Source organism: Lineus longissimus, chromosome 14 (genome assembly GCF_910592395.1).
Source record: "Lineus longissimus chromosome 14, tnLinLong1.2, whole genome shotgun sequence".
NCBI lineage: Eukaryota > Metazoa > Nemertea > Pilidiophora > Heteronemertea > Lineidae > Lineus > Lineus longissimus.
In genome coordinates, this window is record NC_088321.1 from 7774724 (window position 1) to 7792930 (window position 18207).

At 42.6% G+C, this 18207-nt stretch overlaps 2 protein-coding genes across 3 annotated transcripts; both read right to left on the reverse strand.

Annotated features, from left to right (window-relative positions):
* Positions 1-106: 106 nt before the first annotated feature.
* On the reverse strand, positions 107-14757 carry LOC135499039 (uncharacterized). Of its 2 annotated transcripts, none has more exons than XM_064789672.1 (7): positions 14415-14757; positions 13786-13882; positions 13272-13443; positions 12343-12436; positions 11881-11980; positions 11617-11716; positions 107-695 (listed from the first exon to the last, which is right to left on the reverse strand). In XM_064789672.1, exons 1-4 carry the CDS (start codon positions 14565-14567, stop codon positions 12394-12396), a joined length of 465 nt encoding a protein of 154 aa, XP_064645742.1. In that variant the 5' UTR covers positions 14568-14757; the 3' UTR covers positions 107-695; positions 11617-11716; positions 11881-11980; positions 12343-12393. The 2 variants fall into 2 exon arrangements, with proteins under 2 accessions (XP_064645742.1, XP_064645740.1); XM_064789670.1 differs by having other exon boundaries at positions 11881-11990.
* On the reverse strand, positions 3532-9234 carry LOC135499229 (uncharacterized). Its single transcript, XM_064789890.1, has one exon. The coding sequence runs from the start codon at positions 9232-9234 to the stop codon at positions 3532-3534; it is 5703 nt and encodes a 1900-aa protein (XP_064645960.1).
* Positions 14758-18207: the final 3450 nt, after the last annotated feature.

Below are 18207 nucleotides of genomic sequence, written 5' to 3' on the forward strand. Positions count from 1 at the left end.
TCATGTGAAATATTTTGACAGCAATGAGCAAAAAAGCTGTTAAAATGTAGTGAAGTCCGAGTTGCTTTGAATATGGAGAGCGCTAGACCAATCACAAACATGGACTGTAGACAGTGGCAGGCAGTATTCAGCACTGTTTGATTTTGGTTCTTTCCTTGCACCAGGAGTCTAAACAGACCTTAAATGTACACACAGGTATCCTTTTCCTGACAAGGAAATTATTTCATGTTGTGACGTTCTCCCATGAACTGTTGAGCCAACTATTTCGAAGTTGTGCACTAAAAGCTCTTTTCTCCACTGACAGTTGCCTCATGTACAGCAATGCATACATAAAACTGTAATCAATGTTGACAGAGACCATGACAAAAATATCACGAAGTAATCATTGAAAAATAAATCTTGCTTTATCTACAGAAAACAACATTACATGTACATGTCACAAATGATTTTGAAAAGCGATTTTGTGTAGTAACATTGTCGCATAATTAAACAACTCATCATGTCTGCATGTATACTGGCTTATTTGGCACTTGAAGAAGTCCGATGATCTCTCAGCATGGCTTGTGAGTGTTCACTCGTGAGGTGGCGGAGTGGTTCCCATGTATCATCTTGTGGACCCTCATAGCCAACCCACTTCACTCGATATTCGAGAACACCCTTACTTTTTCGGTGCTTGTAGATCTTCTCGACTATACCTGAAATATATTTGGAAAAAGTTGTTGAGAGATACCAGAACAAAAATTACATTCATTGACATTTAAAGGCCATATATCAAGGTTTGAAAACATGCTTGATACTCATGAAATATGTTGAGGGTTAAAAAAACAAGATCCCAGACATTAAACAAATTCTAATAATAAAGTCATTATTTAGTTATTTCAATTTTCAATTTTAAACTATTTGAATTTCCCACCACACACAACTTTAGATTAGTTCCACATGTGGCCGCTAGGGATTTTTTGATGACGTAGATCAGGCCAGTCAGAACAAAGCAAGATGGCTTCCGCATACAGTTCAGAGAGTGAGAGCAGTGAATTTGAGGATGTTTTGGTCGATACAGAAGGATATTTAAACGTTGAGCCGTACATGTTCGAGCCATTAATATCACTAGATCATAATGAGAGTGATCATTCGGACGAAAGTGATTAGAATTTGTGGTTAATCAATTTGCATGGCAGACCTGCCGATATAGCAAAGAAGACATTGATAGACGGTTGCAGATGCATAACATAAAACATGTATGATTTTTGAACAGACTAATGTTGCACAATATTGTTTCGCCTCGTCTGTGTTGTATCGCCAGTTATGTCATGACGCTGAACTACTATTGAAAAGTGACGGTATTATGCACAATCATCTTGACGTGACGATATAATGCCGTGCAACGTTAGATGGGCCTAGATGTCAGATGACAATAATCTGTCATTGACAGTGGCTGTCACTGACACTGACCTGTGTCGCTGTCACCTTGCTATGGCTGGAACACAAGAAGACACTATGCGGTATCACAGGCCCCAATAGGGCCTACACATTATGTATAACAACCACCTCAGCAGCCTCGGGCATTAAATGCAATTGACATGGTTGGAACAGCTGTTTTAACAAGTGGCATTTGATATTCAGTTGGATGCAGATATCCGGCTTCATGTGATAATCCGTATCGATAAAGTGATCACTGCAAAGTTTGGCCGAAGGCCCAGGCTTCCAACACTCCAAACGTTTGCACTTCCGAATCCACAGCTTCCTCCTCTCTCGTTCAACTGGCTTTGGAAATTCATGAAAATGGGTCCCATCCGTCATTCGATTGTTCTTTGTGCTAGCCTTGACACAATTCGGAGTCACACAATACACCATAGTGAATGAAACACATTACTTCCAGGTGTGCATAATTAATTAAGGCCCTCCTGCTTTTATGATTGCATGACATGTTTCGGGGACCACGGAACCAGCCCGAAATTGGCGAAACTTGCCGGCTAAATAACGGAAAGAAACCCTCGTGTTTCTATTTTTTTTTTCTATTTTACAAATCTAACTCTTTTATTAGCACCTTTAAAATGTAAAAACAATAGGAGAGCTCCAACAAGTTTAGTGGCGGGAAAGACAAAAAGGGGTTTTGGTTACAAACTACAATCACAGATGGCGACACAGCATTAGGCCTAAGATTAAACTAAGAGGTCAATCTCCAACATTCTCCCCACCTTGGAGGGATCCAATATCACTCCAATTTAACCTAGAGGGAAAATATTATACTATACATGAAAATCATACTTTCCAAGTGAGAGTTCAATGTAAGCATTACTCAAGAGCAACAAATAACCAACGTCAGAATTAGACAAACGCACTAAGGCACCAAAAACCAACAGCTCAAGACTAATCAATAAATCATGCCTACATTAAAGTCTACACCCAGAGCTACTATTATTAGACTGAAAGAAAAGGTTCAAAGGGGTCTAGTTTTAACCAGCTTCACAGTAAGGAACAAAGTTGCTTCTCTATTATACATAGCTATCTGAGAGAAATCCAAAATACCAGCGGTGCTTAAAACAAGAAATCATAAACACTAAAGATTTTAACTTTACCATACATACATGTAAAAGTGGTATGATTACAACCAACAGTCAACAAATCCTACAACTCAAATTACACAAGTATGAAACATACTACAACCCAATAGTCACAGGCTTACTGTTGCTAATTAGTAGTCAACTTAGACACACATCCAATTCAGAAATTAACCCTAGTTTACCTAAACATTCATCTCTGCATACAAATTACTGTAAACTCCAACAGGTCATGTCTGTCCACTTAGCAAATATTGACAATACTCAAACATGGCAACCTTAATTTAGCACAAATCTTACCAGCTGCCCTTGAACACAATGTAGGGGTAAAGAGACCTTAGCAGCTAACACACTCTTCTACTCCCAATGAGCATACAACTTCTCCCAGTCAGACAAATTACCTAGAAGCAGATACACTCACAAATATCCGGGTACTTACAAATGTTACACACAGTGTCCCTTATCAAACACGTCTCTACATGTATGTCACATTCTAATTTCCTCAGCAAATACAAATCTAGGAACATCCAAATTGGGTGCACAACTGGTACACGGTTTACCTTACAGTATCAAACATTTCAAATCACAATCAGAAGAAATCTTGCTCAAATGGCGCTTCTGAGTAAAACACTGTACACAATACAAAATTACACCTCAATATCACTGATTCTGTGTTGTACATGTAACACATACAGGCGAAACATACTAATAATCATGCAGTTATCATGGAATACACAAATATTCTTCACATTCACCAATAGAAACTGTCTCTGATTGTACCTATACCCAATATTGTGGCAAATTCAGCACATCCTACTAAAATCCTACAATTACTGGTAGAAGAAAGTGTATCAGACAGATAACCAATGCAGACAAATTCAAGTTCAACAGCAAGAGTACGGAATTTACAGAAAGTCACCTTTAGAAACTCAACGCACCTCAAGACAGATAGTTACACTATACCATATCTTCACAGATCCAATCTATCCCGTGGTCTAACGACCCGGCCAGTTCTAGTAGTCTTCGCTACAGCAACGCTATCATCAGATTCACAACTAGGCCTAGAGGGGGTCTCTGTGCTTGTCTCAACGACAGAGACTGCCTCAGTGTCAACATCAGTATCAAGATTTCCTCTCAAGTCAGCGACAAGGTCCTGACTGAAGGATTCATTCAAATCAACATTATTGGTTTCAGAAGCATCAGAATCTTGGTTAGGCAGGGGTGCACTGATTTCAAGGTCATGTAATCTCTGAACAGATCTAGTGAGAAACCCAGTGGCAGTCTTCAGGCGAACACTTCTCACAATGCCATCCCTACCAGGAAAGGTCTCAGTGACCACAGCTAGGGGCCAAGACATCCGAGGGACATGATCCTCTCTGATCAACACTACTGATCCAACCTTCACATTGCAAGAAGCCTGAAATTTCTTAGACACAGGGGGAAGGTTTCTCAAATAGTCATCGCTCCACACCTTCCAGAAATCATCCAGCCTAGCTTGACGGACTGCTTCTCGAGCACCCAAATCCTTCGCGAGCACAACCTCAGGATTATTGAGAGAATCCTTCGCAATCTCAACTTGAAATCCAGCGGGCCTACCAATGAGGAAGTGTGAAGGTGTCAAGGGGTTTGGGGAATCCAAACTGTCACCAACGAAGGTCAAAGGTCGCGAGTTGACATTTGCCTCTACCTCATGCAACGTAGTCTCAAGCTCTGATCGAGTCAGTGATTTCTTACCCAGCGATTTCCTCAGAGGCCGCTTCACTGAACCCACAAGCCGCTCCCAGAACCCTCCCCACCATGGGGACCTTGGGGCGAGGAAATTCCACTTTGGACTATGGGGACCAAAATACTGCGGCAACAAAGTATCTGCCCCAGTGAACGTGGCTGCATTATCAGAATGGAACTCAGAGGGGAGACCCCTCCGAGCAGCAAACCTCCGAATCGCCAGGATACAATCAGGTAGGTTCAATGAGTCTGTGAGCTCAAGGTGGACAGCCCGGACCACCGCGCAAGTGAACAACAGGATATAGAATTTCTTCTTGGGAAAATCTATACAAAACAATGGGCCACCATGGTCAAGGCCAGTGACCGCGAAGCAAGGAGCATCCTTTACTCGAAATCCGGGGAGGGGGGCCATGACTTGATTACATGCCCTCGCCTCAACTATTCTGCATGGAACACATTCCTTACAGACATGTTTGGCCAACTGTCTCAGGCCTACTATCCAGTAGTTGGACCTCAAGGCAGTCAGTAGAGTGGTGACTCCAGCATGTTTCATGAGGAAATGCTGAAATCTGACCAGCAAGTAGGACACTCGTCCCTTGGGCAGAATGATTGGGTGTTTACTATCATAACTGAGCTCAGAAAACTGGAGACGTCCCTTCATTCTCAACAATCCAGTCTTATCCAAGAAGGGGTCCAACTCCTTGTGAGCAGAATCCCTTGGGAGGGGTTTACCCTTTCTCAGAGCTTCTATCTCACGGTGATAAGAAGCATCCTGCATCAACCTGAACAACTGAACCTGGGCCTTCGACCTCTCATCCTGAGACAGCTGTCCTAGCCTTCTATCACAAGCAGCAGACCGTAGGTTGTGACAGAACCTCATCACTAAAGCCACAAGCCGAATTGTCCTTGGATAGGACTTCAAGTTGTTCAAGTCAAACAACTGAGAGATTGCCGGTTCCTGTTTCACAACTTCACCACCAACAGGCACTAGAAGACTTGAGACCGATTCATCACAATTCTCCAATTCCGAATCTTCCTCAATCAAGTCAACCGAGTCTGAAGACGACGCCAACCACACAGGACCATGCAACCACGACTCAGAAGTGATCAATTTCTTGGCTGATAACCCTCGCGTAACCAGGTCTGATGGGTTTTCAGGACCTGGACAATGTGACCAGTGAGAGGGCGAGGTGAGCTGTTGAATCTCACCAACCCTGTTCGCTACAAAACTTTTCCATCGACAGGGGTCTCCCTTGATCCAAGCTAGAGCAACCTGAGAATCTGAATAACAGTGATACGTCGTATCTTCTGGCAACTTCAGGGCTGAGCGAGTGAACACAAGAATTCGAGCACACAACAGGCTGGCTATGAGTTCCAATCGGGGCAAGGACACAGGCTTGACAGGGGCAACCCTGGCCCTGGCAAACACCAGCGATACTTCATAAGTACCATCAGACTTGGGAATCCTAAGGTACACACAAGCTCCATATCCAAGGGTCGAAGAATCTCCAAATGCATGCAGCTCCAGACCCACAATGCCCTTCCAAGGCCCACCTGATGTGTAACATCTGGGAATTTTCCACTGTTTGATGACACTAATGCCATCCAACCATGAGATGAAACGCAGCTTCAACTCAGGGGGCAACTCTTCATCCCAACCCAACCCAAGGCGCCAGATTTCTTGGAAAAGAATCTTTGCCATCATGATGAAAGGGCTAAGAAGCCCCAGGGGGTCGAAGAGTCGAGCAGTGAAACTCAACACAACACGCTTTGTACAACTGAGTTCTGCGGAGGGAGGAAGGGGAATGCCCTCAAACACAAAGCAATCCTCACGGGAAAGCCAACTCATACCCAGTACCTTTACAGACTCACTGTCCACATGCTTTGAACCAAAGTCGCTCCGAAACTTGTCCACCAACACCTTGTTGTTGGACGTGCACTTAGCAAAGGTCAACTCTGCTTCACCCATCACCTCTTGTGCCTCATCGAATACCTCACACCCTCTGGTAGCCTCATCGCAACCTGAAAGGAAATCATCCATATAAAAATTATCCTTCAACTCCTGTACAACTTCAGAGGGGGGATAACTATCCAAGTGATGTCTTATCGTCGCATTCAGGAGGAATGGGCTTGCTTTGTTCCCAAAGGGGACCCTGACAAACTTCATGACTCGTACCCTACCACCATCATCCCATAGGAAACGATGTACATCTTGATCTTCGGGTCGGACTCCTATCTGTAGGAAAGCTTTCGTCACATCTGCTGTGATCGCTACAGGCCATCGCCGGAAGCGAATCAGGATATCTACCAGACTAGCAAGCAATGAGGGTCCAGTCTCCAAACAGTCGTTCAAGGACACCCCATTATAACCTGATGCCGAGGCATCAAACACCGGCCTAACCTTGGTAGTCAGGCTGTCTTCACGGACGACTGGCCGATGAGGCAGATAGAATGTGGGGTTGGGATTTTCCATCTCATGAGCCAGCACCTCCACTATGAAACCACTAGATTCATACTCACGGAATACTTGGTCATACCTTTGCTTCAGCTCAGGGTCTCCATCAAATCGCCGGTTCAGCTGCTTCAACCTTTTCCAAGCCATTGCCTCGTTGTTCAGCAGTCTGCCCTTGGCTGTTTCCGATTTCCAAGGCAGCGCCACCTGGTATCGGCTCCCATTCTTCTGGACGTTCTCTGAAAAATGCTTCAAAACAGGATCAATTTTGGGGTTCAAAGTTTCCTGTTCAGTGAGAGAGATCCCAACGGACTCCAAGTCCCAGAATCTACGCAGATCAGAGTCACCGACATTCCCCAAGCACATCAACTGAGGGGAGACTGAACAAGCACCTGATTGAACAGACTGAACTCCACCACCTGAATCTGACCACGAACCTGATAAGACCCATCCAAAACACGACTCCTGAGCAACCAGCCCACCAACCTGTCTGAACCTCTGTGGCTTCATGAGTTTCCAATAAAGATCTAAACCGACGAGGATATCCACTGTAATCTCTCTGTTCTCTGAGACTGAGTCAGCCAACTGGATGTCAGAGCCGAGAATGTTCAGCAGTTCGCACGGGACCAAGGGCCTCACCAATGGGTTACAAATGACTGGTACCTCGGCGACATTTAGAGAAATGTTCTCACCTGAACCTGTGTGGCTGCCACTCAAATGCACATTGTATATATTACACTGGCGTTCCACACTAGGAGTGTTGCACCCAAAGGCTGCATAAGAAATGGGTTCTGTGCCAACCCACTCCGGTTTCACTCTCTTTACCATTGATGAGGTGATGTATGACCTGTCTGACCCACTGTCAAACATCAATGTTGCCTCAGTGCAGCCCTGCCTGCCCACTATCTTTACCTTGGCTGTCTGTAGCACAGTGTTCACCCTACTACCTGAATTAACACTGCTACCTGCTGAAATAGAATGCATATTAGCTTTCATCGTACCAGTATCCTGACCCTTAGACTTCTCAGGTGTCTTGACCCCAGTATCACTACTACTAGATTTACCTGTCCCCTTACTATCACCACTCTGGGTTTTGCTAACAGAGGGTGAACCACTTTGCCTAGCCTTGTTCACTTTACCACTACCACCACCACCATTGCACAAAATGGCATGGTGTCGACCCTTACACTTTGAACATTGTGCAATACAACCCTTGGCAAAGTGTGACTTACCCAAGCACCTGAAACACAACTTACATGACTGCACCTTCGAATGTCTCTCTGAAACTGGGAGGTTTAACAATCCCCAGCATTTCTCAGTCTGGTGGGTTTTCCCACATACACCACATGAATTACCACCAGAATGTGAGGCTACACTAGGTGACTGCAAGGCGGATGCAGTCGCCACACGTTGCTTGTCCTCAGCCATGTCAGCTGTTGCATCAATCCCATGTCCCTGGGTACCAACATTGTCAGTCTTGGTCAAAACCTTAAAGGTTTCCGATCTCTCTCGTCGATTTATCTCCCTCTTCATGAAGTCTAGTAGGAACTCCAAATCCGCTTCCCTTCCGTCACTCTCCCGTGCCCACTCCATACGTATGTCATTAGGCAAGCGTGACAGAATCAGGGGGGTCAGTAGGAAACCATATTCCGATCCCTCTATACCGAGGGCTTGGAGGCTGCGAATGTGTAGCAATAGTTCGTCCTGCAACCGCCAAAGTGCTGAAACTCGATTTCCAACCATCTTTCCACCCTGTCCGTGTCCAGGCATAGACGCATTTAACAAAGCCTGAACATGTGTGAAAATAATCCTTTCACGTCTTCCATACCGATCCGTTAGCAACTTGCTTGCGATGTGATAGTTCTCCTCCGTCACTGGGAGACCCTTTATCACACACTTAGCCTCACCTTCGAGCAGCGAAGAGAGGTACGAGAACTTGCTTATCTCCGGTATACTCTCGTTTTCATCGACAAGTGCGGTGAATTGGTCCCAGAATGACTGCCATTCCGTTATCACCCCTGAAAAGGTTGGCAGTTCCAACTTGGGAAGGCGTACCCTTCCCATCGACGCCATGGAGCTGTTCGAGGCACAACTTGCCCCGTCATCGAAATCGTCATTACTGTCTTTCGATTTTGGACCCTTTGACATACGGGTCACAATCTCTTCCAACATAATCTGTGCCTCGTGCCTAGACTGCTTTGCCTCAGATATGAAAGCAAAGGCCTGATCAATGTCTTGCTCTTGTGCAAGCTCATCTTCGATTGTCATTTCAACTTCCGATTGGGCCTTCTCAAATGACACCAAATATCGATCGAAGTCATTGATACAGCTTTCTATTGCCACTTTACTTACGGCATCCTTCCCAAACGGTTGACGTGCATCCTTACATGCACGCTTCAGTGCATTGGATGCACGTGTCACCCAGCCTTTCGCCGCTGAGCGTGATTTTCGGACCGCATCACGTCCTTCAGGAACTCCGGCCTCGTTCTCCGGCATTTTCGCCAAACAAGTGTTCAAAACCTTCTCAAGTTCTTACTCTCCCGGGTTTACGGCACCACAATTTCGGGGACCACGGAACCAGCCCGAAATTGGCGAAACTTGCCGGCTAAATAACGGAAAGAAACCCTCGTGTTTCTATTTTTTTTTTCTATTTTACAAATCTAACTCTTTTATTAGCACCTTTAAAATGTAAAAACAATAGGAGAGCTCCAACAAGTTTAGTGGCGGGAAAGACAAAAAGGGGTTTTGGTTACAAACTACAATCACAGATGGCGACACAGCATTAGGCCTAAGATTAAACTAAGAGGTCAATCTCCAACAACATGTACAGATAACCTGATCTACATCACAACTTTTGCTGAACCCGCCACCTGGCTCTAACAAGCCAGTTGCTAGCCTGATTAGGTAATCAAGTTGTCAAACACATAATTGGCTATATCTTCAAAATGGATGGAGCTAATTGCATTTGGTTTTCTGTATTGTATAAAGTGTTAGGTACACTTTTGAAATCGTCTTACAGCAGAAAATGGCAAAAAACCTAGATATATGGCCTTTAATGATGGGTTCTGCTGTATTTGCCAAATCCCCTAAGACCCTTCTTGCAGCAACCACAACAATATGTTTTTGCTACAATATTGAAGCTGCCTGTATATCACTATTTCATTGAAGGAATTCATAATTCTTTGTCATATATTGTACCGGTAAAATGAGTTTTGATGCTTATTATTGCAAAAAAGGGATAATTTTTTAGGCCAAATATGTGATTTAAACCATTTCACAAACACTTCGTGCATACTGGATTAAGATTGGATCGGTATATCAGTATGTAAACAAAAGTATCTTCGAAGTATGCTGCATTTTGTGAATTGCCAAAAGCACAATTTCAATGTTTCACCAAGACTCTGATTGCATTGAACAGATTATGAAGATGAATTGTGTCTTTTTCTTGATGAAGTTTATTAAAAAACAGAGCAAGAAAAACAGAACAGGCCATAGGTAATTCTTCTACTTCCAGATTATGCGTAATCACAAAAGTGCACATGTACTTGTATGAATGAATGAGGAAATGACACAGTGGGTAGGTCATATTGTCACAGCCAGTCAGACAAAAAATGAAAAGATGTTACAGTATCAGACCAATTGATCTTTTTTAGCTCACCTCTTAACACAAGCCAATTAAGCTGGTCGCATCTCACCGCATTGCCACGTCACAAAAAAAAAAAAAAAAAAAACCTCTTAGCAGAGGTGAGCTTATCCCATACCGTGGCGTCCGTCGTCCGTCGTCGTCCGTCGTCCGTTAGCAGGGCACGTTTCGTAACTGTTAGAGCTATTGGGTTGAAACTTGGTACACATGTACCCTTATGTAATGACACCTTGGAGACCAAGTTTCGGTCCGATTCGTTTCATGGTTTGGCCACCAGGGGGCCAAACGTTAAAAGTGAAAATATGCAATATCTCCCTTAATAGTAGTCGGGAAATTTTGAAAAAAATATGGTAGGTACTTCTAGCAAAGGTGCATCATATATCCTCCGGGTTTTTGATTTGACCTCCTTTTCAAGGTCACAGAGGTCAAATGGTGTAAATTGGCCGTTAGGATGTAACGATGGCACGTTTCTAAACTGCAATGATTATTGATCCCAAATTTGGTACACATTTACCCCTTAGTCAGGTAATCTCAGGGACCGAAGTTTGGTCCAATATGATTCATCACTTGACCACCAGGGGGCAAAATCCAAAAACCTTAAAAATGTGATTATTTCTTAACTTCTTGCCCGATTGCCACCAATTTGATATCATGGGTACATCTAACCACCATACAGTATATATCACACAGGTGTTTAATTTGACCTTCTTGTCATGGTCACAGAGGTCAAATGGCGTAAATTGGCCGTCAGGCCGTAACTATGGCACGTTTCTTCACTGCAATGACTATTGATCACAAATTAAGTACACATGTACCCCTTGGTCAGGTGGTCTCAGGTACCGAAGTTTGGGGCGATCTGATTTGCCGTTTGGCCTCCAGGGAGGGGGCCAAATCCTAAATTCTTCAAAATGCCATTATTCCTTGTATTACTTGCCCGATTGGCACCAATTTTATATCATAGGTACATCTCATTCTAACAACCATTCAATGTGTCACCCGGGTCTTCTTTGATTTGACCTACTTTTCAAGGTCACAGAGGTCAAATGTACTGTAAATTGGCCATTTTGGGGAAATTGTAATTGCTTGGACCTACATCAAACCTAACACTACATGACACAATACCATACTCTTTATCCATCTTTCCTCCACATGAGGTGAGCACAATGGCCCTGGCCATTTCATTCAAAATTGCTCTTGGTGATAATATGTTGTAAAGGTACAGATAATATACTTACTTGAATAGAAGATTTCTTTGAAAACACTGCTGTCGTGGTATAGGCAAGGGTAAAACTGGAGCAACTCCAACCCCACCTCCCGCAAGGTAATTGAGCATGGCTGGATAAAAATAGTTAAGAAAGAATTAATAACACCGCAACGAATGAGGAATATCTCTAACAATAATTGTAAGCAATGCTCTGACGTTACTGGGAAGGCGGAGTGGTGACCATTGCACTACAAAACCTAACGTTTTCAAATAACACCTTGATATAAATGCTTACCTGTAGCACTGCCACTGGGTTGAACTTCACTGGTGTTTGTCAATGGTAGAGATCCTTCTTCATCTAGGCTGAGGGTGTCTTCATCATCCATCACCGGTACCTGTGGCATACTGCAAATGTAACACAGTGTCATTGTTTTACATAAATGCACGAACCAAGTAATTCAACCCTTAATGAAGAAGAGGCTAATAAGCAAAGATGTCAATGTCTCATGATACCAGCTTAAATTCATTAGGTTTTTTAGGCAAATATTGGTGCCCATTTTCTCAGTTTTTGTAGTAAATACATGTTTACTGGCCTCAAATTTAACAAAGGGCACCGCAGTAAGGTGGACATTGCCCTTTTAATGACATTTGTGTTATGATATTTATCACATTTACCGAAGCATCTGTCACCATTGAAGATTAGGTCAGTGTGATAATGCTTCTACTACTAGCAAATGTAGTTAATAGGGACCCTCACCTAGAGGTCATAACGAAAGACCAACGACAACGACAGCTCATCAAGTTGATCTCAGCTCTTGTTTATTGTCTCTCTGTCTCTTAAGTCATGTAAACTGAAAATACAAACGTTACAACGTGTACTACTAGTACAATAGAGAAAAGGTTATAAAATAAATTGTCACATTCAAGTCACATCCACTGTGTTCAGACGTTTTCGTTTTGACCAGATGGTTCTGCCATCTACACTAAGCTGGTCCAGTTACAGTATGACAGGTATTTCTTCAAATTATAGGCCCCCAACACACTTACAAGTTAGCCAACACATTCAGTACTGAGAATATGGTATAATGATACAAAATAGGCCTGTCTTACAAGGTTTAGGTATAAACAGAGGATGAAAACGATCAAGACTTCAACCCTGTACATCACGTGACCATGCAAAACTGAGTCCTGGACCACGCCTTACTTTCAAAGTAATCATTTATGATACTACATGAATCAATAGGTTTTCTAAACCACACTTATGGAATGATTTAACTTAACTCTTGACTCCTTTATATGGACCCTAAGTAGCAGTTAGCTGTCCAAAATTACAAGCTTTGTCTATACATAAACTATTCTGTGTCAATTTCTCCAAGAAGCTAATGGTTGGCGACCACCAAAACCAGTGACGCCATAAACAACCCTTAAAACAAAAGAGCACTCAAGGTGCCAAATATAAAAACGACCGCTGGTCGTTACAGAGGTGTTGGATGACATTTCTTCAGCAGCATCATGTGGTTGTTCAGGTAAGGTACTAGATATCAAGAGTGCATGTAAAAGCACAAAGGTACATCAGTTGCTTAGTTTTTGGTAATTAAAGCGCAAGGATCCAGCAATGGTCTCGCACACAACCACGCCTTGTGAAAGTTCCTCAAAACTGACATGACTTTGGAAAATTGAACTTACATGTTTAACACAAACTTTAAATTCGTAATCACTGCCAGGAGTTCTGCCATCTTTGCCTTCCCCATGCTCCCCGTGGAGCGTGGTATTTGCAGTCCATCGGGTAGGCCATGAACAGTGACCATCCCTTTGTGGTGATCACTGTAAGGGAAACGAGCCCTACCAGTGGAAGCGCCTGTCAAGTTATAAAAAATATATGAATTTAAATTGACAATGAATATGATTCAACAAGTTATGCAAGTTAATTCATCTTTGATTCAATTTGTCACTGATGACATCGTTACAACCAAAAGCATAACAGTAATCCAAAAATATAATAAAAATATCAAAGTTAGTGACAAGCAATCTTTACCAGTTTAATACCTACTTAGCTTTTCTATGAAATAAATTACCGGAATTCACATAAAATACAAAATGGAAGATTTTCCTTTATAAAATAAATAGAAATGTGACATACTATGGGCAATGGTGCATCAACTGAGAATTTATGAAGTAAACCAAAATAAAAATGACTTACAATATGCAGTATCAAGGGCCTCTCGAACCCACTTTTCAAGGCACTTCAGTTTCACCCAAAGTGCTGGTTCCAGCTGCAGCCTGGGTATACAATACATCTGAAAGTTAAGGACAACAATAATTTGTAAGATTTTAGAACATGGCAGCAATAAAGCTTAAAAAGACAAACCATAAGCTTTAAAAATAGGAATAAACTGATAGGTTCAAGACCTAGCTAACATCTCATCTTTATCGTGCAGAGGCAAACAGGTGTCTTTGAGGTGGAGGGCCTATCATAGTTTTCAATGAAGTACTGAATTGATAAAATGAAACAAATCATTGCGCGTGTTATTCTGCAGTCTGCAATTGTACCCCTGAAAAGTGTACAATTGCAGATTTCTGGTACAAGAAATTGTTTTTGTAGTGAAGGCAATCATCAACAATATATGGTTATCATATCTAAACAGTGCCAAAAGTATCATTGAGAGTGGAGATTAGATATCCAGATGAAAAAGAATTTCAAATGTTTATAGGACAAACAGGTCTCAGCAATCCCACAGAAGTGATATTTTCAGAGACAGCTGTCACATTATTTTGATTTGACTAAATCCTAAATCTTCAAAAACTATTCTGATTTAATATGAAACATACCTTCACATTCTTGTACATCAAACCCAATTCTTTCGCAACCTCTTCAATTTTGCTATGATTATTTTTGTTGGTAGTTTTCAAACCATCTTTGTAGTACTGAATTAATTTCTTTCGCTGGTGATCTGTGAATTTTACTCGAGATTTGGAAGACATATTCTGAAATGAAGAAATGTGTAGCGGTAAAGGGCTTATATAATTGTCACCGTATAAACGTCGCAACTCTGAACTCAAACCCAAAGACTAAACCAATTAAGATATCTTTTTACATTATTTATTACCCACGTCACTCTAACGATAATGGTTAACGATACTGGGTGTCTGGGTTCACCAGGGCCTGGGAAGAACACAGAAATAATAATTACAGCTAGGTTTAGTAGGCATTACCTAATATTGTCACAAAATGGAACTTGAAAGTTGACTCAAGGCTATACCGCAGCTGTTGGCACCGATTTTTGCGACTTAATTGCATGATCGAAGATGTTCAGGGGGAGAACGTTATTCCCTCTTGATATGTTATAGCCTATATATTTCATTTTAAACTGCTTAAGTTTGAAGAAACCAAGAAAATCAAGAGTCATGACATGACATAATAGCCTAGAGTATATATATAGAGGGGTGTCTCCCTCACAAAATGCCGCATCCCCTGAGCCTACCATGCAGAGCAAATAGGCCTAGGCTATGCGATCTAACGTCACGACAACTTTTAGGCAATGTCAACTCTTCGGTATCTTTGATCAATAGAATCCTTCCTGGCAAAGGGAATGCTTTGGGATGCCTTATATGGTGGGCGGTCAACAGTACACACAACACACACGTGCACATACTACTGTACAAACATTAAAAATGTACGCTAGCGCTACCACTATACCAGTGTACCACGTGGACCAATATTATGTCACAGTAAGGAGGTTTGCAAAAAATCTGTGGTATCTTCTTCAATAGAAATTGTACATCGTTGTTACAGTTGGGTCGGTAAACGTACCCGTCGCCCCGGACGAAGTGCTTAATCGCACCCCAAATCACCCACTGTCAACACCATTCTTCTTGTGTTGTCACTGAGTGGTGGGGGGGGGGGGGGGAGATGTCAGGCTATTTGGGGCTGTTGAGCTCTTATTAACTGCACGTGCTTGTGGTCAACGTAACTAGCTTTCGGGGGAGGGGTGGCCAAGGTGGTATCCAGTAACGGGAAGGAGCATATGTGGTACAAGACCACTTTCCCTACCACTACCCCCCCCCCCCCCCCCCCCATCACTCCTCACCTACAGCCCCGTTTTGGAGGGTACGTATATCTGGCCTACAATGGATCAGGGTGCGGCTGTATACGTATGATCGGGTTGGTGATTCCGGTTTACCTAAGGACACAATATAGGCCTAAGGCTTGAAACCGGGCAAAAGACCAGCAAGTCCATGGAGCGTTCCATCTGTTGCTGGAATAAATTATTGATCATTGACGCTACTACTAAGGGGTAGCGCCAGGTCAACAGCGGCAACACACACTGAAAAGGCTAGTAGGGGGCGGAGGCGGGGACGGGGAGGGCGGGGGCAGGGGCTGGCGGCATTAGCCTTGATCCCGATGCCTATGTAAGACATGGGCAATGCAGAAACTAATTTTATATTCCGGGTTAAAAACAGGGCCGTATTTACTAGATAGGGGGTGGGTGACTGACCTCAGGCATCGCCGACCAAGAAACGTGTTTGTCCTGCAGATTAATGGTTTTGTCTTGGTGTCTCAACCACTCCCCGAGATCATGCCCTAGTCCCATGACAAAAATATGACAAAAAATATGGACCCGAATGATGGGAGGACCACGCATCGCCCAGTGGTCCACCATGCAGTCAATAAAAATCCTGACGAGATATGGCGAGACGGTTTAAGAGCTAACAATATATCTCCGCGGCCGAGATATACGCAGGCGCATACATTCATGTAGTGAAGCATCGTTAACAAGCGCTCAACAAAATATCTTGGGATATGAAGATACGTTACCTGAGCGCTTCATACAGAGAGACGAACCCTAACAGAAAACGCTTCGTTACGATTAACATCTCCTGAATCAGTTGCATCCACGGTGATCTCAAATAATATAAGTGAGGATAGATTCCAAGAACGGCTGCCAAAAGTGGGTCTCATGATTAATATTATCATTTAGGCGAGCTCTGCAAATCGACAAAATGGTTCATGTGCACGAACTTCTGTATTAAGAAACTTCGCGGTTGAACACCGCATAAACCAAAGATAGACGGATGTGTGACCATAGCAAATCGAGTCATGCAGACCATTGCATTATGAAGTAGGCATAGTTTTCCACTAGGCGATCGGCTAACGGCGAAACAATGGGTTCGGGAGCACAAAGAAGCTGATACAAATGGCTGATTTGTCCGATTTTTTAAACGGAATTCCGCGGCCAGTTAATTACATGTACGTGGATCGCAACTCACATCTGCGAGCATTCAAACCGGTGATCTGGCTGTTCCCACCTCCAACCAAGACATGAGTTGCTTAGCCAGACAGGTTCGCCATATCATGGATGTGGTATTGGTAAGTTGACTTGTCCATTTAGTTTTTCACGTTGATCATCAATTTCTCCATCAGGGGATGAAGATTTTGCACGTTTCGCCGCTCATAGTGGTTGCCAACAGCGCATTATTTGATATCCCACAAAGAATATGATATTGATCATACGGGCTGGTCCTGGGTACGAAATTCTAACACAAGGACGATGTTCCGAAATATTTCGAAGTTAAACACGACCATGAGGTATATATTTATGAAAATAATTGACTGCACTGATGAGTATATGTATAGTGCTTGTCAACGAGGTAAAAAGGTAAATATTGTCCGTTTGTTATTGCATTTCAACTCTTAACAAAGGTTTGGTTTTTCTAACTTGGAGGGAGGGTATTTGCAATCTGCTGTTTTATTTTTTTCTCCGGTGAACTCATCGTTGACATTTTAAATCACTTTTGAATTCACTTCAACTACGATCCATGATTGCTTGCACCGTGAGTTCAGGCCTTATCCATCAAAGTAATTTTTATGTTCATGGTACACCTAGTATATCGGACACCAGTGCATTCATTATTTATTGAATTATTTTTATTTTTCATTCCGGGAACCATTACCAACTGTAATGTTTACTCACATTTCCAATGAGACCATACATACTCTGTGGTTTTATGACAACGATTATAGTGATCATGAAAACGCCTTTCACTAAGAAAATGATCTCTGAATCCTGTTATAAAGCTGTATGCTGTTTTCTTACCGTCAGAAGTATCTGAAAGAGTAAGAAGCGGGAGTTATAACATGTGAAGCCTATACTTACACATTGCAAGGACATCTATTACACTGGTCGACTGCCAAACCTCGTGATGACAAATAATTTATACGCACATGTAAAACGTGTGAATACTAGTAATAATATCGGATTACTTCAAAATGCTTTGAACGTCACCCATGAAAGTAAACAAATGATATTTATTCGACCATTTTAGAAATGCACCAGTTTCGAAATAAGTAGAAGGTAAGCCTGTTGGCTCATCACGGTGCTGCTTACTTTCTAATAACATATTTTTGTAATGTTCATGGCAACGCCTTCCACTTCAAGTACAATCGAAGGCTTTTGTCGTGGCATGTATAGGTAGCCATTTATTCGCCAAATTCGCGGTGGTTTCTGACCAGACCGCAATTTTTCAAAACAAATATCAATGATGGCATTGGAAAGTTGCGAAATTTTCGAAGGCATTTTATTCCTTATGTCGGTATTGTATTTCGAAACATTTTGTAAAACAC